This window comes from Thalassophryne amazonica, chromosome 17, assembly GCF_902500255.1.
Source record: "Thalassophryne amazonica chromosome 17, fThaAma1.1, whole genome shotgun sequence".
Taxonomy (NCBI): domain Eukaryota; kingdom Metazoa; phylum Chordata; class Actinopteri; order Batrachoidiformes; family Batrachoididae; genus Thalassophryne; species Thalassophryne amazonica.
In genome coordinates, this window is record NC_047119.1 from 17,206,908 (window position 1) to 17,225,617 (window position 18,710).

The following is an 18,710-nucleotide window of genomic DNA, read 5'->3' on the forward strand; positions in this document are numbered from 1 at the left end:
GGCAATTATTTCGAGGCGATCTTTCGATGTGCTTGTTCATTCAGATTACTTGTTATTCAAGCAAGAGCTAGAGCTAAGCTTTAGCAAGAGCTAAAATTACTCTTTAGCTCTTGCTTGCCTCTACTGGTGGTTGGCTCTCACTGTGGTATTGTATCACTTCCTGTTCCGGAGCACAGCGGTGTTTTGCTGTATCTGTTAGCTGTTTAATCTGCGCAGTTAGATTGATCTAGATAACGATTTGTTTCACAGTGTAATCTTGACGTGCCTTAACTAAAGCACTCCCTCTGCTGAATCACCTCTAAATTATTTACACATTATTCACTGTGTTTTTAGGAATCCGCTAGCTTAGCGCAGCTACTAGCTCTTAGCTGGTTTAGCATGGCGGCTTATCCTGTCTCTCCTGCACTTTTCTGCTCTGGGTGTGAAATGTTTAGTTATTCCTCGGCCTCCTTTAGCAGTAATGGTACTTGTAATAAGTGTAGCTTATTCGTAGCTTTGGAGGCCAGGCTGGGCGAACTGGAGACTCGGCTCCGCACCGTGGAAAATTCTACAGCTAGCCAGGCCCCTGTAGTCGGTGCGGACCAAGGTAGCTTGGCCGCCGTTAGTTTCCCTCCAGCAGATTGCGAGCAGCCGGGAAAGCAGGCCGACTGGGTGACTGTGAGGAGGAAGCGTAGTTCTAAACAGAAGCCCCGTGTACACCGCCAACCCGTTAACATTTCTAACCGTTTTTCCCCACTCGACGACACACCCGCCAAGGATCAAACTCTGGTTATTGGCGACTGTTTTGAGAAATGTGAAGTTAGCGACACCAGCAACCAGAGTCAATTGTCTTCCGGGGGCCAGAGCAGGCGACATTGAAGGAAATTTGAAACTGCTGGCTAAGGCTAAGCGTAAATTTGGTAAGATTGTAATTCACGTCAGCAGTAATGACACCCGGTTACGCCAATCGGAGGTCACTAAAATTAACATTGAATCGGTGTGTAACTTTGCAAAAACAATGTCGGACTCTGTAGTTTTCTCGGGGCCCCTCCCCAATCGCACCGGGAGTGACATGTTTAGCCGCATGTTCTCCTTGAATTGCTGGCTGTCTGAGTGGTGTCCAAAAAGTGAGGTGGGCTTCATAGATGATTGGCAAAGCTTCTGGGGAAAACCTGGTCTTGTTAGGAGAGACGGCATCCATCCCACTTTGGATGGAGCAGCTGTCATTTCTAGAAATCTGGCCAATTTTCTTAAATCCTCCAAACCGTGACTATCCAGGGTTGGGACCAGGAAGCAGAGTTGTAGTCTTACACACCTCTATGCAGCTTCTCTCCCCCTGCCATCCCCTCATTACCCCATCCCCGTAGAGACGGTGCCTGCTCCCAGACCACCAATAACCAGCAAAAATCTATTTAAGCATAAAAATTCAAAAAGAAAAAATAATATAGCACCTTCAACTGCACCACAGACTAAAACAGTTAAATGTGGTCTATTAAACATTAGGTCTCTCTCTTCTAAGTCCCTGTTAGTAAATGATATAATAATTGATCAACATATTGATTTATTCTGCCTTACAGAAACCTGGTTACAGCAGGATGAATATGTTAGTTTAAATGAGTAAACACCCCCGAGTCACACTAACTGCCAGAATACTCGTAGCACGGGCCGAGGCAGAGGATTAGCAGCAATCTTCCATTCCAGCTTATTAATTAATCAAAAACCCAGACAGAGCTTTAATTCATTTGAAAGCTTGACTCTTAGTCTTGTCCATCCAAATTGGAAGTCCCAAAAACCAGTTTTATTTGTTATTATCTATCGTCCACCTGGTCGTTACTGTGAGTTTCTCTGTGAATTTTCAGACCTTTTGCCTGACTTAGTGCTTAGCTCAGATAAGATAATTATAGTGGACGATTTTAACATCCACACAGATGCTGAGAATGACAGCCTCAACACTGCATTTAATCTATTATTAGACTCAATTGGCTTTGCTCAAAATGTAAATGAGTCCACCCACCACTTTAATCATATCTTAGATCTTGTTCTGACTTATGGTATGGAAATTGAAGACTTAACAGTATTCCCTGAAAACTCCCTTCTGTCTGATCATTTCTTAACATTTACATTTACTCTGATGGACTACCCAGCAGTGGGGAATAAGTTTCATTACACTAGAAGTCTTTCAGAAAGCGCTGTAACTAGGTTTAAGGATATGATTCCTTCTTTATGTTCTCTAATGCCATATACTAACACAGTGCAGAGTAGCTACCTAAACTCTGTAAGTGAGACAGAGTATCTCGTCAATAGTTTTACATCCTCATTGAAGACAACTTTGGATGCTGTAGCTCCTCTGAAAAAGAGAGCTTTAAATCAGAAGTGCCTGACTCCGTGGTATAACTCTCAAACTCGCAGCTTAAAGCAGATAACCCGTAAGTTGGAGAGGAAATGGCGTCTCACTAATTTAGAAGATCTTCACTTAGCCTGGAAAAAGAGTCTGTTGCTCTATAAAAAAGCCCTCCGTAAAGCTAGGACATCTTTCTACTCATCACTAATTGAAGAAAATAAGAACAACCCCAGGTTTCTTTTCAGCACTGTAGCCAGGCTGACAAAGAGTCAGAGCTCTATTGAGCTGGGTATTCCTTTAACTTTAACTAGTAATGACTTCATGACTTTCTTTGCTAATAAAAGTTTAACTATTAGAGAAAAAATTACTCATAACCATCCCAAAGACGTATTATCTTTGGCTGCTTTCAGTGATGCCGGTATTTGGTTAAACTCTTTCTCTCCGATTGTTCTGAGTTATTTTCATTAGTTACTTCATCCAAACCATCAACATGTCTATTAGACCCCATTCCTACCAGGCTGCTCAAGGAAGCCCTACCATTATTTAATGCTTCGATCTTAAATATGATCAATCTATCTTTATTAGTTGGCTATGCACCACAGGCTTTTAAGGTGGCAGTAATTAAACCATCACTTAAAAAGCCATCACAGCTAATTATAGGCCAATCTCCAACCTTCCTTTTCTCTCAAAAATTCTTGAAAGGGTAGTTGTAAAACAGCTAACTGATCATCTGCAGAGGAATGGTCTATTTGAAGAGTTTCAGTCAGGTTTTAGAATTCATCATAGTACAGAAACAGCATTAGTGAAGGTTACAAATGATCTTATGGCCTCAGACAGTGGACTCATCTCTGTGCTTGTTCTGTTAGACCTCAGTGCTGCTTTTGATACTGTTGACCATAAAATTTTATTACAGAGATTAGAGCATGCCATAGGTATTAAAGGCACTGCGCTGCAGTGGTTTGAATCATATTTATCTAATAGATTACAATTTGTTCATGTAAATGGGGAATCTTCTTCACAGACTAAGGTTAATTATGGAGTTCCACAAGGTTCTGTGCTAGGACCAATTTTATTCACTTTATACATGCTTCCCTTAGGCAGTATTATTAGACGGCATTACTTAAATTCTCATTGTTACGCAGATGATACCCAGCTTTATCTATCCATGAAGCCAGATGACACACACCAATTAGCTAAACTGCAGGATTGTCTTACAGACAAAGACATGGATGACCTCTAATTTCCTGCTTTTAAACTCATAAAACTGAAGTTATTGTACTTGGCCCCACAAATCTTAGAAACATGGTGTCTAACCAGATCTTTACTCTGGATGGCATTACCCTGACCTCCAGTAATACTGTGAGAAATCTTGGAGTCATTTTTGATCAGGATATGTCATTCAATGCGCATATTAAACAAATATGTAGGACTGCTTTTTTGCATTTACGCAATATCTCTAAAATTAGAAAGGTCTTGTCTCAGAGTGATGCTGAAAAACTAATTCATGCATTTATTTCCTCTAGGCTGGACTATTGTAATTCATTATTATCAGGTTGTCCTAAAAGTTCCCTGAAAAGCCTTCAGTTAATTCAAAATGCTGCAGCTAGAGTACTAACGGGGACTAGAAGGAGAGAGCATATCTCATCCATATTGGCCTCTCTTCATTGGCTTCCTGTTAATTCTAGAATAGAATTTAAAATTCTTCTTCTTACTTATAAGGTTTTGAATAATCAGGTCCCATCTTATCTTAGGGACCTCATAGTACCATATCACCCCAATAGAGCGCTTCGCTCTCAGACTGCAGGCTTACTTGTAGTTCCTAGGGTTTGTAAGAGTAGAATGGGAGGCAGAGCCTTCAGCTTTCAGGCTCCTCTCCTGTGGAACCAGCTCCCAATTCAGATCAGGGAGACAGACACCCTCTCTACTTTTAAGATTAGGCTTAAAACTTTCCTTTTTGCTAAAGCTTATAGTTAGGGCTGGATCAGGTGACCCTGAACCATCCCTTAGTTATGCTGCTATAGACTTAGACTGCTGGGGGGTTCCCATGATGCACTGAGTGTTTCTTTCTGTTTTTGCTCTGTATGCACCACTCTGCATTTAATCATTAGTGATTGATCTCTGCTCCCCTCCACAGCATGTCTTTTTCCTGGTTCTCTCCCTCAGCCCCAACCAGTCCCAGCAGAAGACTGCCCCTCCCTGAGCCTGGTTCTGCTGGAGGTTTCTTCCTGTTAAAAGGGAGTTTTTCCTTCCCACTGTCGCCAAGTGCTTGCTCACAGGGAGTCGTTTTGACTGTTGGGGTTTTTACGTAATTATTGTATGGCCTTGCCTTACAATATAAAGCGCCTTGGGGCAACTGTTGTGATTTGGCGCTATATAAATAAAATTGATTGATTGATTGAATATACTAGTTATAACTGGTATATTAGTATTAAGTAATTTAAACTCGGCAGTTGTTTATACTAAACTGCCGAGTTTAAATTACTTAAAAGGTAAAAAGAGAGAGAAAACTAAACAAAAAAACTGCCCAACTTGCTTTTGTAAAATTTTTGTAAAATTCTAATAATGCTTGTACTAGTTTATAACCTAGAACTAACTTATCATTGGTCATGGAAAGCCATGTCCCATATTGAGGCACATGGCTTTTCATAAGATTTAAGTTGTAAAGAATTTTCTTCGGCACCACTATAATTATATTTATTAGCCTTTAAATGGGCGATTCATAATATGACATTGCCAATATGATCAAAATTCATGTCTGGAAAAAAAAAAAAAATTATTGGTTCCCCTGAAAGGAAAAATTTCCAACAAACAGATGGCCTTGAATCATGTCCCTCAACTTGCGAGAGGGATGCTGGGAAGCACACAGCAACAGCCAATCAGAGTAGAGAGGCATGTGACATCAGCTGGATGCTCGTCTGAACAAAGTAAGTCAAGGATGCGGAAACACTTCGAAACTGCTTATTTCTGTATAAATCCAATAGGTTTCTCATATATTATGTAAAGGTTAGTGAGAAATAAACACTTCGAAATAAAAAAAAAAAAAAAAAATGTTTTTGTAACCAGATAACATCTCTAAGTGATTTACAAGACATCTTACGAATGTTGGCGTATACATGACATGTACGCACGTCACACAGGGTCAAAATCATTTTAAAACCTCATGCATGCGCACATGGACTTCCTCCTGAAGAGGGTGTTAAAAGGAAAATTAAATTTTCATTATGGAACTCCCCCCAAGGTAAATATGTTCTCTTCATTAAAATTAAATAATTAATTTTGAAACAGTTACAAAAATTTACCTACATTATAATGTTTGGATTATGCCAGAAACTAAATTTTGTCAGTTTTGTGAAATCTGAAAGGCTTTAACTGAATTCCGGGTATATCATTTTTGGTTAAATTTATCGTGTTAAAAGTTCCACATAAAAGGAAAAATGACAGCATTCAGAGCACAATATCCCCGCTGGCAAATGCTGCTTTCAGGGCTGTGAAATGAAAACTGTGAAATACAAGAAAAATTTGCAGGGGGTCGAGTCTGGGTCTAGGGCTCGCGGGGCCCAGAAATCAAATTAATTTTGTATATAATGATACATTTTCAGCACCTCCTGTAAGAAAAAAAAAAATCTCAAAAGAAGTGCACATTTAAATGATCCTAGATTCAACCTTTCATTTGACCTGTCAATGATAATGTTGAAATAACAAAATATGACATGGAAGTAGGACCTGGAATAATTTTCCTTTTAATTGTAAACCACATTATGCATTAACTTAGAACAATTGAACTACATGAAATTCATGAAGACTGAAAAGACTGTTTAAGTATTTCAAAAACCACAGCTAAAGCTTGTAGAATATTTTGACAATCAGGGTAAAATATCAATAACATACCTTATAGTAAAGAAGTCACATATTGTGTAAATTCCTGTGAATCCACTCAAAGCGACAGTGTCTTTTTTCCCCCCATAAAAAAAGTCTACATTAATAAAAACTCATTTACATTCTTGTGTAAATTAATGTAAATCTATTCAAAGCCACAATGTCTTTTTCAATGAAAGAAAGTCTAGCTTAATAATAAAAAAAGAGTCAATCTTGTCTAAAACCCTGTTTGAACAGCAGAATGTTTATTTTCCAGGGAGAGAAAAATTCTTACCTTTTTTCCTGACGCACAGTTCGCTTTTCCCGTTTATCTTTCAGATGTGTTCATGAAGTGAGCGAGAATTCCACAGATTCTTGTCCTTATCAAACTTTTTAAAACAGTCTCTCTGTCCGACGTTGCTCCGCAAAACAGACATGCTGCAAAATTCTTCTTTTAAAAACTTTAGAGTTGCTACATGCTACGTTTAGCTTCAGCGTCTTGCAGGAACCAAACAGCATCGCTGCAGCAACCAACCAGTCCCACTTTATGACTGTCCTATAAATGTCGTAACAGCTACGCTTTGAGTGGCATTTTTCCTTGGTGAACTTCCGCGGTTCCGAGGACACAGATTTGTATCTGTAACACACAGATCAGTGTCCGCGGACTTATAAAACTTGCACGATGTCATAAAAAAAGGAATCTTTTTGCAATAGGCATTTTAAAAACTCAGCAACGATCACAATTAGAGTACAACACTAACACCCCCCCCCCCCATGATGAAATCCGCAGAATTCCTTGGATCCGCGGAGTTTTCACAGACCAGTGCTTTGGTTCAAGTGCTTGTTACATTCTAATAACATTTCAAGGTATGTGATAGTTTGATTTCAGAATGCAGACACCAGCTCATGTAAGTGGCAGTGTCTAGGTTTGTTAAACAAGGCCCATAACCCAAATGTGGCAATCTTGTACAGTATTACAGTATGCATAGGAACTGTACCAAGTTTCTTGAAATTCCTCCTAAAAATGTGAGAGAAGTTGATTTCAGAACGCTTATACCTTTTTGGGAAGGACTGATGGACAGACTGAAACTGCCACAACATAATCCCCCTTCGGGCCTTTGGTCAGCAAGGGATAACTAATGTTTATTCTGAAATGTACTAGAAATAACCCATCATAACCAAATACGCAGTCCACTTAAAAACAAAATAGTTTAGACATCTGAGGGCAGGTCACACAAAAAAACCCATTATAAATAGATAATTTATCGCAATCAAGGTAAATGACTGAAATAGTTATGACATTGGAAGCACATCTGCCAGCCCTACACTGGTCTACCACCATATTAATTGGGGATTTATTCCAGGTTTTCACTTCTGTACACTGATGATGGTCAGAGGTTATCACAATATGGATGTGACAAAGTTCTATCCATTTACAGAATTGAGAAAGAACAAAATGTTCACGCTAATACAGCAACATCGCAACTATAGCTTGAGACACACTGGAATGACCCAAACATTTTACAACCAGACATTTGTTGCATTTACACAGCTATTTAAACTAGTTTAAAGGACACGTCGTACCAAAATCATAACAATTAAGACTTGGCCTGTTAGTGACCAGCCGATGATACACCGGGATTATTTTGTGCACTTCCTTGACCGGTTTAAAAGTATACGGCATTCAAAAACAAACAGCTACGGAGACTGAAGAAAACAAAGTACACGAGTACTTGTTTTTCCGAGTATTTCCGACAGTGTTTACGTAGCTTAAGCCTGGCGCACACGGGGGGAAGATTCTTTTCCAAATGGCACGCGTGGTCAAATGCTTAAGCAGGATACCCTCGTCTGCGGTGGATTTTGTGAGAGTCATCTGCCTTTCTGACCCAAAAGCAAACTATCTAACGTGTTTAATAATTTCTGCCTCGCGTGACAAATGACTCGCTGTGTGCGGGGGAGCATAAGCATTCGGCTTTCAGTCTGACTGAACTGCGCCTGCGCCACGACCTGTGTACCCCACCGCCGTGTCACGTGTCATAGATAAAATGGCGGAACACATGGAATCCCAGTTGTCATCGGATGAAGATGATATGATCGGTCTTTTAGCTGTATTATTGATTCGGAGACGGTGTCGAAGACGAAGATCTGCTTGTCGTAAAACCTGGACAAGATCTTGGATAAAGAGGAGAGAGAATCAAGGGGTGTACAGTAATTTGGTCCAGGAACCAAATGCCGAGGATCCAGAGACATTTCGCAAATACCACCAGATTGATCGCCGGTCCTTTGATGAAATCTTAGCATCAGTTGAGCCTTTTATTAAGAAAGAAGACATGACTATGCGTGCTGCAATAAAACCTAGCGAAAGACTGTCACGCTAAGGTTTCTAGCAACAGGTAAGTCTCCTTTCCCATCAGATATGACCTTTATATTTGCTAGCCTGCCTATGTAGATTTTTAATTATATGTAACCCACCAGGCTCTCACTAGAACATATACTAAGCCTAGGCAGTGCTGGGAGAAAATACTTTGAAATTGTATATAGTTATGGGAATACTGAATACTTGCCTTAAAATATTAAAATATTTCTATATAAATGTGGTGCATAATAAGATATGATCAGAAAAATCCAGGCTTGTTACACCTGCTGTTGACTAACACAAATTTTGAAAGCAAAATTGTGGTGATAAAGGATTGTACCTTAAATAGCTTTCAATCTTTGTAAATATTTTGCGGGGACAGATCACTGACTTTAAAACATACGTAAATGGTCTTTTCCAACTTCATCAAGCTCAAAGCCCTTGAAAAAGTGAAATGAAATTCAGAAACTTTGACAACCAGCTATTTTAAAGTCAGATTACTGACGTTCAGTGTCCAACACTGTCAATTCTGAACAATAGAAAAAAAAAAAATGTTCTTGTCCCCCTTTACTCACGTACTGGTTCCATTTGTAACTGTCTGTTAAAGAATTTGAAATAAACTTTTTTCTGGTCATTTAATTCTCTTGCAAATGTTGTGCAAGATAAGGCTGATATGTAATGACTAAGTACCATAATGTATTCTACGATTTTTGGAAAGTAACTGTATTCTTAATACCCTCAAATGAAAAAGAACCTAAATATAGTTACACAAAATTAATATTCTGAATATGTATTCTAAATGCATGTATTCCAAATACTCCCCAACACAGAGCCTAGGCATACATTTCTCAGTGAAATGTTAGATACAAGTAAAGCTTGTCCTGGATATCTTTAAATATTCTGATGTACGAATAACATTTTCGTTTGTATTCCTTTAGGAGAATCGTTTAAGAGTCTGTCGTTCCAGTATCGAATGGGGAGAGAACGGTTTCTGGAATTGTATCCGAAACATGTCAGGCATTGTACAATATTCTGAAAGAGCAGCACTTAAAGGTAAGCTTGAGCAAACAGTTTTATTGTAAAAAGTGAAATTGAAAAGAAAAAAAAAAAAAAAAATACTGGGAAATACAATAGAACCTTTAACAAATCCTCTACTATTACAATGTAAGTGACTTTAAGCTGTAAGTTGTAATACTGATTGTTTTAACATTTTAAATGGAAGACGTTTTGAATCTTTTACTTTGGTTCACTGTCATGGTTGTTTTGTTCTGTCGGTTATCAAGCTGTGACCATTGATTTTGGCCCACAGAACACTGGGAATTTGCATTGTTTTGCAGTTTATTTTCCTGTTGCCAAATACTCTGACATTGGTGTCAGTGCCAGGATTCAAAAATTGTTGCGGTGGTGGACACCATGTTTGATTTGGGATTGTAGAGGCAGGATTATGATGTTGTTGCTGGTTTGGTTGATACCATCTATTGTATTCGGGTGGTGCCGAAAATAAACGGTCTGGTGGAAACCAATTAGACTGCTGATTATACTGCAGAGAATGCACTTGACTTTGTGGCTGTGATTGTAACTGGCCAAGAGTTCCCATCTGAGCCTGAAAGATGACAGTGTTAATGTGATGTACAGCTAAATGCTTCATTTTTGGATCTAGTTGTGATAGGGCCTCTGACACATAAGCAAATGGGTCAATTTTCTGGTGGGCATTTTCTTCCCTTTTCTTCTTTCGATCTGATAATGTTTGAGTTAACTCTTTAATCAAATGATACTCGTCCTCAGCCTGTCTTTTAGCAGATGACTTTGTTTTTGCCTTCAAGGGCTCCTTTGTTGATTTTCTTCCAGGGGTTACGTCTTGATCAGTTCCATCAAGTGTTGATGGGTTATCTTGGAGACTTTCTGTGTCATTATCTTCATCATCATTGTTGTCATCATTTGTTACTTCAGATGAGACCGCTGAATTCTGAAAAAAAAAAAAAAAAAAAAAAAAAAAAAAAAAAATTGACATTAGAAAATTAATAAAATGAATTATTTTCTATTTCTAGACTCCATCTACTCCAGATGAATGGCTGGCCATAGCAGAAGAATTCAAAAGAAAGTGGAACTACCCATGCTGCATTGGGGCCATAGATGGTAAACATGTGGCAATTCAGCAACCAGACAACACAGGGTCTCAATTCTTTAACTACAAACAATTTTAGTGTTTTTCTGGCTGTTGTGGATGCAACCTATAGATTTGTTTATGTTGACGTTGGAGCTGCTGGCCGTGCAGGTGATGCTGGGGTTTTCAATTACTCCACACTGAAAAATGCCCTGGATGACAATTCTTTGAACCTACCATCTCCTGAGACTGTCGATGGAATTCCAGATCATAAAATCTCCTTCCATTTCATAGGTGATGATGCTTTCCCAATGAGCATTAACATGATGAAACCCTATCCTCACAGGCAGTTGGACAAAGACAAACGAATCTTTAACTACCGCATTTCACGCGCAAGACGTGGTAGAAAATTCATTTGGCATATTGACCAACAGATTTCGGGTATTCTTGACAACCATCAACTTGTCTCCTGAAAAAGTAACCTACTTAATTCTGTCAGCTTGCTGTTTACATAATTTCATGACTCAGAAAAATAAGCACCTGTATGTTAATGTCTGTGATGTGGAGGACATTGAAACATGCATGTTGATTCCTGGAGCTTGGAGGAGTGACCCAAAACTACCTGGGATTGGCCCAAGTACTCAGCGAAACCCAACACAAAGTGTAAAGGAACAACGGCAGCTCCTAACTATGTATTTCAACTCAGAAATGGGATCTGTTCCTTGGCAGGACAAAATGATAAATCTTTAATGCTAATGGGGAAAAAAGAAAAACAAACATGTATCAGTGTAAATAAAGAATCTTACCTTGTTTAAATTTGAGATTGATGTTCTTGTCTGTATGTGTGGATCCAAAAACTGTAGTCTCTTTCATCCAGGTTGCTCTTTTACTTAAACTTTTCCTTGAACTTCCACTGGGTCCCAGTTTCTTTATTTTTGTGTAGCTGTTGCGAAGAGCTTTTATCTTTGAAAAGACCCACTGAGCTGAAAAACATGAAATGATTTGTTAAATTTTTTTTGTAGAACTGTTATATTCAAAATGTATGTAAATTATTGGAGAAACTGTAACAAATATAAAGATGAAATGAAATTCTGAAACAGTCCTACCCTTGTCACAATGCTATGAAAAATGTCATGAATGAATGGTGTATAAGTGCATTGCATGTGGAAAATTTATAATTGTAGAACCTTTTTGCAGAAAATATATTCGCCTTTTCAAAAAACTGTTATGACATCCTTTATAAATTATGAAGCGTATTTGTTTTATTAGCTAGTAGTCAGGATAATTATAAAAACTCACCTGTTTTGTTGAGTTTCTCTGCGATTTCTGACGGAGCAAGGAAGCGTTTATCCTGGTTTTTGAAATCTGCTGAATCAACGACATACAAACATGGATAATCGGGCCATAGGTCTACAAGTCTGTCTTCCAAAATTATTTCAGAAACAAACTGTGACGACAACTGGGATTCCATGTGTTCCGCCATGTTATCTATGACACGTGACATAGCGGTGGGGTACACAGGTTGTGGCGCAGGCGCAGTTCAGTCAGACTGAAAGCCGAATGCTTATGCTCCCCCGCACACAGCGAGTCATTTGTCACGCGAGGCAGAAATTATTAAACACGCTAGATAGTTTGCTTTTAGGTCAGAAAGGCGGATGACTCTCAAAAAATCCACCGCAGACGAGGGTAACCTGCTTAAGCATTTGACCACGCGTGCCATTTGGAAAAGAATCTTCCCCCCGTGTGCGCCAGGCTTTAGAGGAAAACGACCCAGCGCGCATTTGAATGGAATGTAGCTGCCAAGGTTTACATTCCAAAGTTTACATAAATGTGATGTCGTGTTATGATGACTTGTTCTGAAGTGATAGCTGTTCATTTTGATGCAGTAATGGTAAAAGGAGCAGCCTCTCTCCACTGTGAAAAGACTTAGTGCCTATGCACGGCCATTAGTCATGAATGCAGCCTGTTAAAAACTGTTTCTGCTAGACATTCGGCTTTGTGCACACTTTCAAGTGTTGACAATATAACTGTGAAAGAAAGAAAAAAAAAAAAATACACCTGTGTGATCAGACAGACTGTAAAACAGCAGAGAGGTCCTCATGCATGTTAAAACAGTATGCTGCTCCGCACGCATCAAGATCCAAAATCTGACAGACTCTCTCAAAGTAAAATAAAAATAAAGCTCTCCACTGATACAAAGCGGATAAAACTGAACAGGGCACTCACCCACTTGTAGAATGAGTTCCAAGATTAAATATGACATTGTTCGAATTCAGAGTCACAACTTTGTGACAAATGTGTGAAAAAAAATATTTCATAATTAAAAAAGAAAAAAAAAAAAGTACTTCTAAGTAGGGTTGGGTATCAAGAACCGGTTATTTTCGAGTATCGTTAAGAAATGATTCAATCCACCGATATCAATAGCCTTTTTGCTTAACGTTTCCCTTATTGGTCCTTGAGAGCAGCCGTTGTTTGTCGGGAAAATGATCATTCCTCTGTTGATTACAGACCCTGCAGCGGCTCTGTAATCAACCGTTTCTGCAGCGCGACATCACTTTGAAGCGTGAACCAATGAAGCAATGCTTCGATCCACTAGCTCGTTGGTTCTTTGTTTTGCTGCTCTTCAGAAACGGCAAGCCTGCTTCTTAACCCCTTTCAAAGCCATTAATATATCGTGAGTCACTTTTGTGTGGATTAAAGTCACTAACTGGGACTCATGTCTTGTTGCAGTCAAGAAACAAGAATCGTCCTCCGTTCCGTTGGCACAGCTCCAAACACTGCGCCGCTCTCTGCTGAGACAGAGTCTGGTCAGAATTAATAACTAATAACTATCTGAAAGGAAATGCTTTTGACAATAACTACAGATTTTGTTTATTTATATTTATGTCCAGAGATCAAGGATCCACAATGTAGAGTTTATCATGTCTAAAGTTTAAGGATCCAGATTTACTTTACGACTCAATAAAATGTTGTTCAATTTCAATTCAAACGGCTTATAAAGCACCAAATCACAACAAAAGCCATCTCAAGGTGCCTCATATAGAACAGTTCAACATAAAAAAATTAAAATAAATAAATAAAAAAAAAAATTCTAATACCTAATTAAAAACAGAAGTTAAAGAATAAAACATAAAAAAAATAACTATTCATAAAAAAGAATAAAAATAGACTAAGTCTTGACTTAAAAATGTCCACGGACTCAGGGTCGCAGGAAGATCGTGCCACAGAACAGGTGCACGATAAGAAAAAGCTCTTTGACCCGCTGACATAGAAAACCTGTAAAACCTACTTTTAGTACACAAAAAATTCACAAGACGTATCGATAAGGAATCGGACCGATAAGCGGAATAGATAGATTAAAATCTTGTCAATATGCATCCCTACTTCTTAGTGTTTGTTGTTGTTTTTAAGGTAAAACTACCTGTTCTTTCAGATGTTAGCACTTAGTAATGTCTAATATGAACTAAATGCTAGGGTTTTTTTTTTTGTGATTTTCAATAGAAATACCCCTAAAAGAAGTGTTTTCGGTGACTCGTCAAATGATGTTTTAAGAGGTAACATGCGCTTTATTCCTAGTTCTTGTGTTGTTACAAGTTGAATTTTAAGCTTTTCAGGCAGTAGATATATCATCCTTCAGGATTATTTGTCCTATGGCTGAGTGACAATTTTTTTGGCAAAATTTTATGCTTTAGGTAAGATATGATACTTATTTTACTATGGTGGTGGTATTTTTAAAGCTATATTTACAAACTGCATACCAAATTAATCAGTGGGTCCTGTGCAATCCACTGATACCTTACAATAATACAACAACATGCTTTTCGTCTAACTCGGGCGAATAGCTGTCATTTTGGGCGACTGGGCATGGACGTCGGGCCTCTTGAAAATGCATACCGCCCTCCAAAAGCATGTTATTTGCATTATTATCACTTTTTACTGAGATACACAACACAACGCGTATATAAAAAGTTGGCTCACTTCTGCCGCCTGGCGCGCGCGCTGCTGTTCAAATTCAGCAGTGCATCCTCATCAAGCTGGCTATTTTAGCTACTGTTCATTGTCGTACTATCCATGAGAAAATCATCCGGAATATCCATACTGGGATCAAAACACACTTCTCGCCTTTCCATCTTTCAACCCATACCCCTTAAATGTAAGACGTGTGAGAAAAAAAAAATATGAGAGAGAGAGAGAATTTTTTTTTTTTTTTTTGCAACAGATTCTTGTGATTTTACAGGCAGAATTGGCCATATTACTAAACTTTACTTCCAGTTAAGGAGGGATGTGTCCTGTTGGGACCATTTAGAGATAAGAGACCTAATTAAGCATCTACAGTTATGAATTCTTCATCAACCTCAATTTAAGAGTATGTTTTTCTTTATTTTAGGTGACTGAAATGTGAATTTATCATGCCTTATGGCCCAGTCACATGGCACATGATTCCTGAACGAAGGAAAAAGTAAAAAAAAGTCAATTCGTTGAGAAAAGGTGGACGAAAGTGCTTTATCACCGAACAGCCTGCGAAGTAAGCACGCAAAAGGGGACAAAAGAGGAACTTAACAAAACTGAAGCTAATGATCTCGCCACTTTAAATGAAGCGCGCCTGGAGCAGTGTGTGTCTGCATTTCTGAGTTCCAGGACTCGGCGCTGGGACAGAGCTCATAGCACCTGAGTCCTGGAGAAACTGCAAACAGAAGCTGTGGAGATCTGTGCACACGTCGGTAGACCCCACTTTGGTTCCTCGTCCAGAACAAAAGAGGGATCATCTCCATCATCAGAACCCTCATGGTCTGACGACACACTGCATGCTCCATCTTGCTCCAATTAAAAAAAAACAAAAAAAAACAAAAAACTGGTGTACCATGGTCACTGCTGTATCACTGTATTATGTTCTAAGCCATATATATTGATTTAGAATAGAAAAATGTCAAAAGGGGGAATAAATATAAGTGTAAAGATGATTGAATATATCAGAGCAGTAAACTGATCAGTCCCTGTGAACGCATTTGACTCACGTGTGGTTATTTCCACCAGCTACAGCTGATCCACAATGTGAATTCTGCCTTCCAGAACAGCTCTTTATATATTGTTATATTTAATAAAAAATAATAAGCGCACGCAGCAGCTGCTGCTGTTGTGTTCAAGTACCGTCGGAAATTACACAACTTTTTTGCTGTTTCAAATTCAGCAGTTGCTTGTGGCAAAATAATTCATTGTATCCACACAAAAGATAAATTCTGGCCTATATAAGGTGCCTGAGCCCAGTGAAGCTGACCCCCCACCCAGATAAAAAAAAAAAATCCAAGCAAACAGGCTGAGTTTACACTGTAATTTCCGACAGTACAAGAACACAGCAGCAGCCTCAGCGCTCACAAACCGGCTTCTGCACTGTGTGAAAACATTCAGCCGGTCGAACGAAGTCAAACTAAACAATAATATTACAAAAACTAAGCAAACGATTAAAAAAACGTCAAGAATGACAGCAAAATGAAATGGACGAATTGATGTTTTCGTTGTCCTTCGTTCAATGGTCAAGTAGTATGGCGAAGAAGGGTACAGCAAGCTGAAAACTGCAAATGTTGATTATTTATCTGAAAACAAAGTAGATGCAGCAAGGGCGTCCAGATTACATAAATAAAGATCTTGTATCAGCAAGCCCTGGCTGAGCTTAGTTGACTGACCTTCTGTGTGCTGAATGTGAACTCTGTTAGGTTATGTTTGAAGATGACTTCATCTGCAAATGATGAAAGCATGCTAAATGTCATTTATTGAGTGCTATTTTTATTTCACATACTGAATTATTAAAGCTTCATAAAAGTATCTGCAAGTTAAGACTTGCAGCACTTTAACTGGTCAGAGATCATGATATTGTGACTCACAACTCGAACCTTGCCATATGTAAAGTCCACCCCCCCCAAAGAGTCCCCAAGCAGGGACTGTGCGTGCAATCGCCAGCAGGAGAACAATGTCCAGGTAAACTACAAGTCCTCAAGCATGGATCACATGCCATCGCCAGCCGGAGAACGTCTGACTGCAGCTCGCTGTCAGCTCCTCAAGTTCTCTCACGATTCTGGCATGTTCGTCAGAAAGTCCACTATCTCCTGATAATAACTTCACCTGGCATTTTCCAATGCAAGAAATACATCTGTGTTTTCAGGCAGTCTGTAAAAACAGCGTCGTGGAGATATACCACATCCAAGTTCACTGCGGCAGTAAAATAGCACTGCAACACAGGCAGCAGCGTCAGCACACGATAGGTTCCAAAATCCGACAGACTCTGAAAAAGTTAAGAGTTTCTGGGTGAAGTGTGTCATCTCTTCTCTGTGGATCCTCTGTAAATCCGAGTCATCACTTTCAAATGAAAGCTCAGAAGCTTTATCGGACATAACCACATTTGTTTTGGTTGGTCTGTGGGCCATCAGGATGTTTCTGCTTATTCTAAAATGTACATCACATGCCGAGAAGATGTTTTCCAGAAATGCACCTGTTAACTTGCTCAGCAAGAGTGATACTTAGCAATAAAATACATCAGAGACCACTAATTATTACCACATGTGTGCGGCTAGACTTACAATCATGAATATTTTGATGTGTTGCTTACTGGGATGTTAAATAATGTGCAACATGTCCTTTAAACTGGGCAAATTTGAGATGTGCTGTTCCAGTTTTTAACAATTTTAATTTTGGGTTTTAGGCTGTTTTATGTTGAGAAAAACCTAAAAACTTTGCCTTGTCCTATGTGAAACTGATCAAAACACAGTCAGCATATACGATTACCATAATCAACAAGTTTCAACACAAGACAAAATGTTCACACACCAGCACACCAGTATCAAATTGTAGCTGTTGAGTCCTGTAAAATGTTCTGACAGTGAGCTCACATATATTATATTTAAAGCAAAATGAAGATATTAATAATTATCTTGTGAAAGTGCAGAACTTAAATGGGTTAGATTAATGCAATTCCACTTATTTTAACATATGAGCTGATTAATGTCCAGCACACATCCACAGCATGCAAACAAATTTCAACAGACCAAGACTTAGCACTTCTAAGCATACAATAGATAAAACATGACAAAGGAAGACAGATGACAAGTGGGAAAAGTAATTCAAAGGGATGAAGCAAACAAAGTAGTGCCACAATCAATGATATTACAAGTGCTTTACACAAGCCCACAAATTCGTAGTGTATGTAGCAAAGAAAAAAGTACTTTAGTCAGCTGGAAAACTTCGGGTTATGCATGCAGCTTCTTATAGTTAAAATGTGAGTGACACTTTGATGGAAAGATGTAAATACATAACATTGTCAGACTAGGCCCACATGTCTGTCAATGTTGTGTGACAAAATTCTATGACTTATTACAACTGGTTTTTACTTCTGCACTGCTGCACATCAGTGTACATTCTGTTGGATGCAGCGAATTATGGGTAATGAAAGGACAGCAGCTTTATAACATGTTGATATGTATCCCCCTCCCACTCATAACCGGGCATCGTCTCTGTGCACAACAGGATGGACATCAAACAATACAGATTTAGAACTAAATAATTTTATGTTCTCTGGGTTGGTAACAATGTAAGGGTTGGAGAGTAAAAATGTGTATGGTGGATCCATCTCAGCCAACCATGTACACACACAAAAATTTCCCCACAACAAATCTCTCTGTATTCTCTCTCCCCATATTAAGGGAACATAAAATGAAGATGAACGCTATTCAATCTAGTAAGACCACTTTTGCTTTGCTCACACAATATCCTACACTGGCTGATCCCGCCGCCTTTTTAGCTCAACTCTTAAGTGTTTTTTCACTGACAAGCAAAAATTACAGCAAAAGTCCCAACTGTCACTTCCAGGCAGATTTTTGCCTAGAAGTGTTTGCATTAAAAGAACACTTCATGGTTCTGGTTAACACTGGCAGCTGCTGGGTGGTTCTGCATCAGCAATATACATACATATATGAAATTATTAATTTCATATTCAAAGGCTAAAGTTAGCGTAGGGTCTGAAGGTGCACTAGCATGCATGTTTGTCAAGAAATGCAGACAAATTTAAGCACACAAAACAGAGGCAA

The 18,710-nt window shown here is 38.8% G+C and overlaps 1 protein-coding gene across 6 annotated transcripts in view; it reads right to left on the reverse strand.

Annotated features, from left to right (window-relative positions):
• The window catches only part of c17h18orf25 (chromosome 17 C18orf25 homolog), a 52,023-nt gene that overhangs the window by 23,168 nt on the left and 10,145 nt on the right, over positions 1-18,710 (reverse strand). Inside the window, exons 3-5 of one of the 6 annotated variants that reach the window (XM_034191653.1) lie at positions 11,935-12,000; positions 11,442-11,618; positions 9,586-10,497 (exon numbers count right to left, since the gene is read on the reverse strand). The exons of 4 other annotated variants lie outside the window; for them this stretch is intronic. In XM_034191653.1, the coding sequence (XP_034047544.1) occupies positions 10,478-10,497; positions 11,442-11,618; positions 11,935-12,000 (263 nt within the window). In that variant the 3' untranslated portion in view covers positions 9,586-10,477. Of the gene's footprint in view, positions 1-9,585; positions 10,498-11,441; positions 11,619-11,934; positions 12,004-18,710 lie in introns of those variants that run through there. One more of the 6 variants, XM_034191652.1, reaches the window with a different exon arrangement.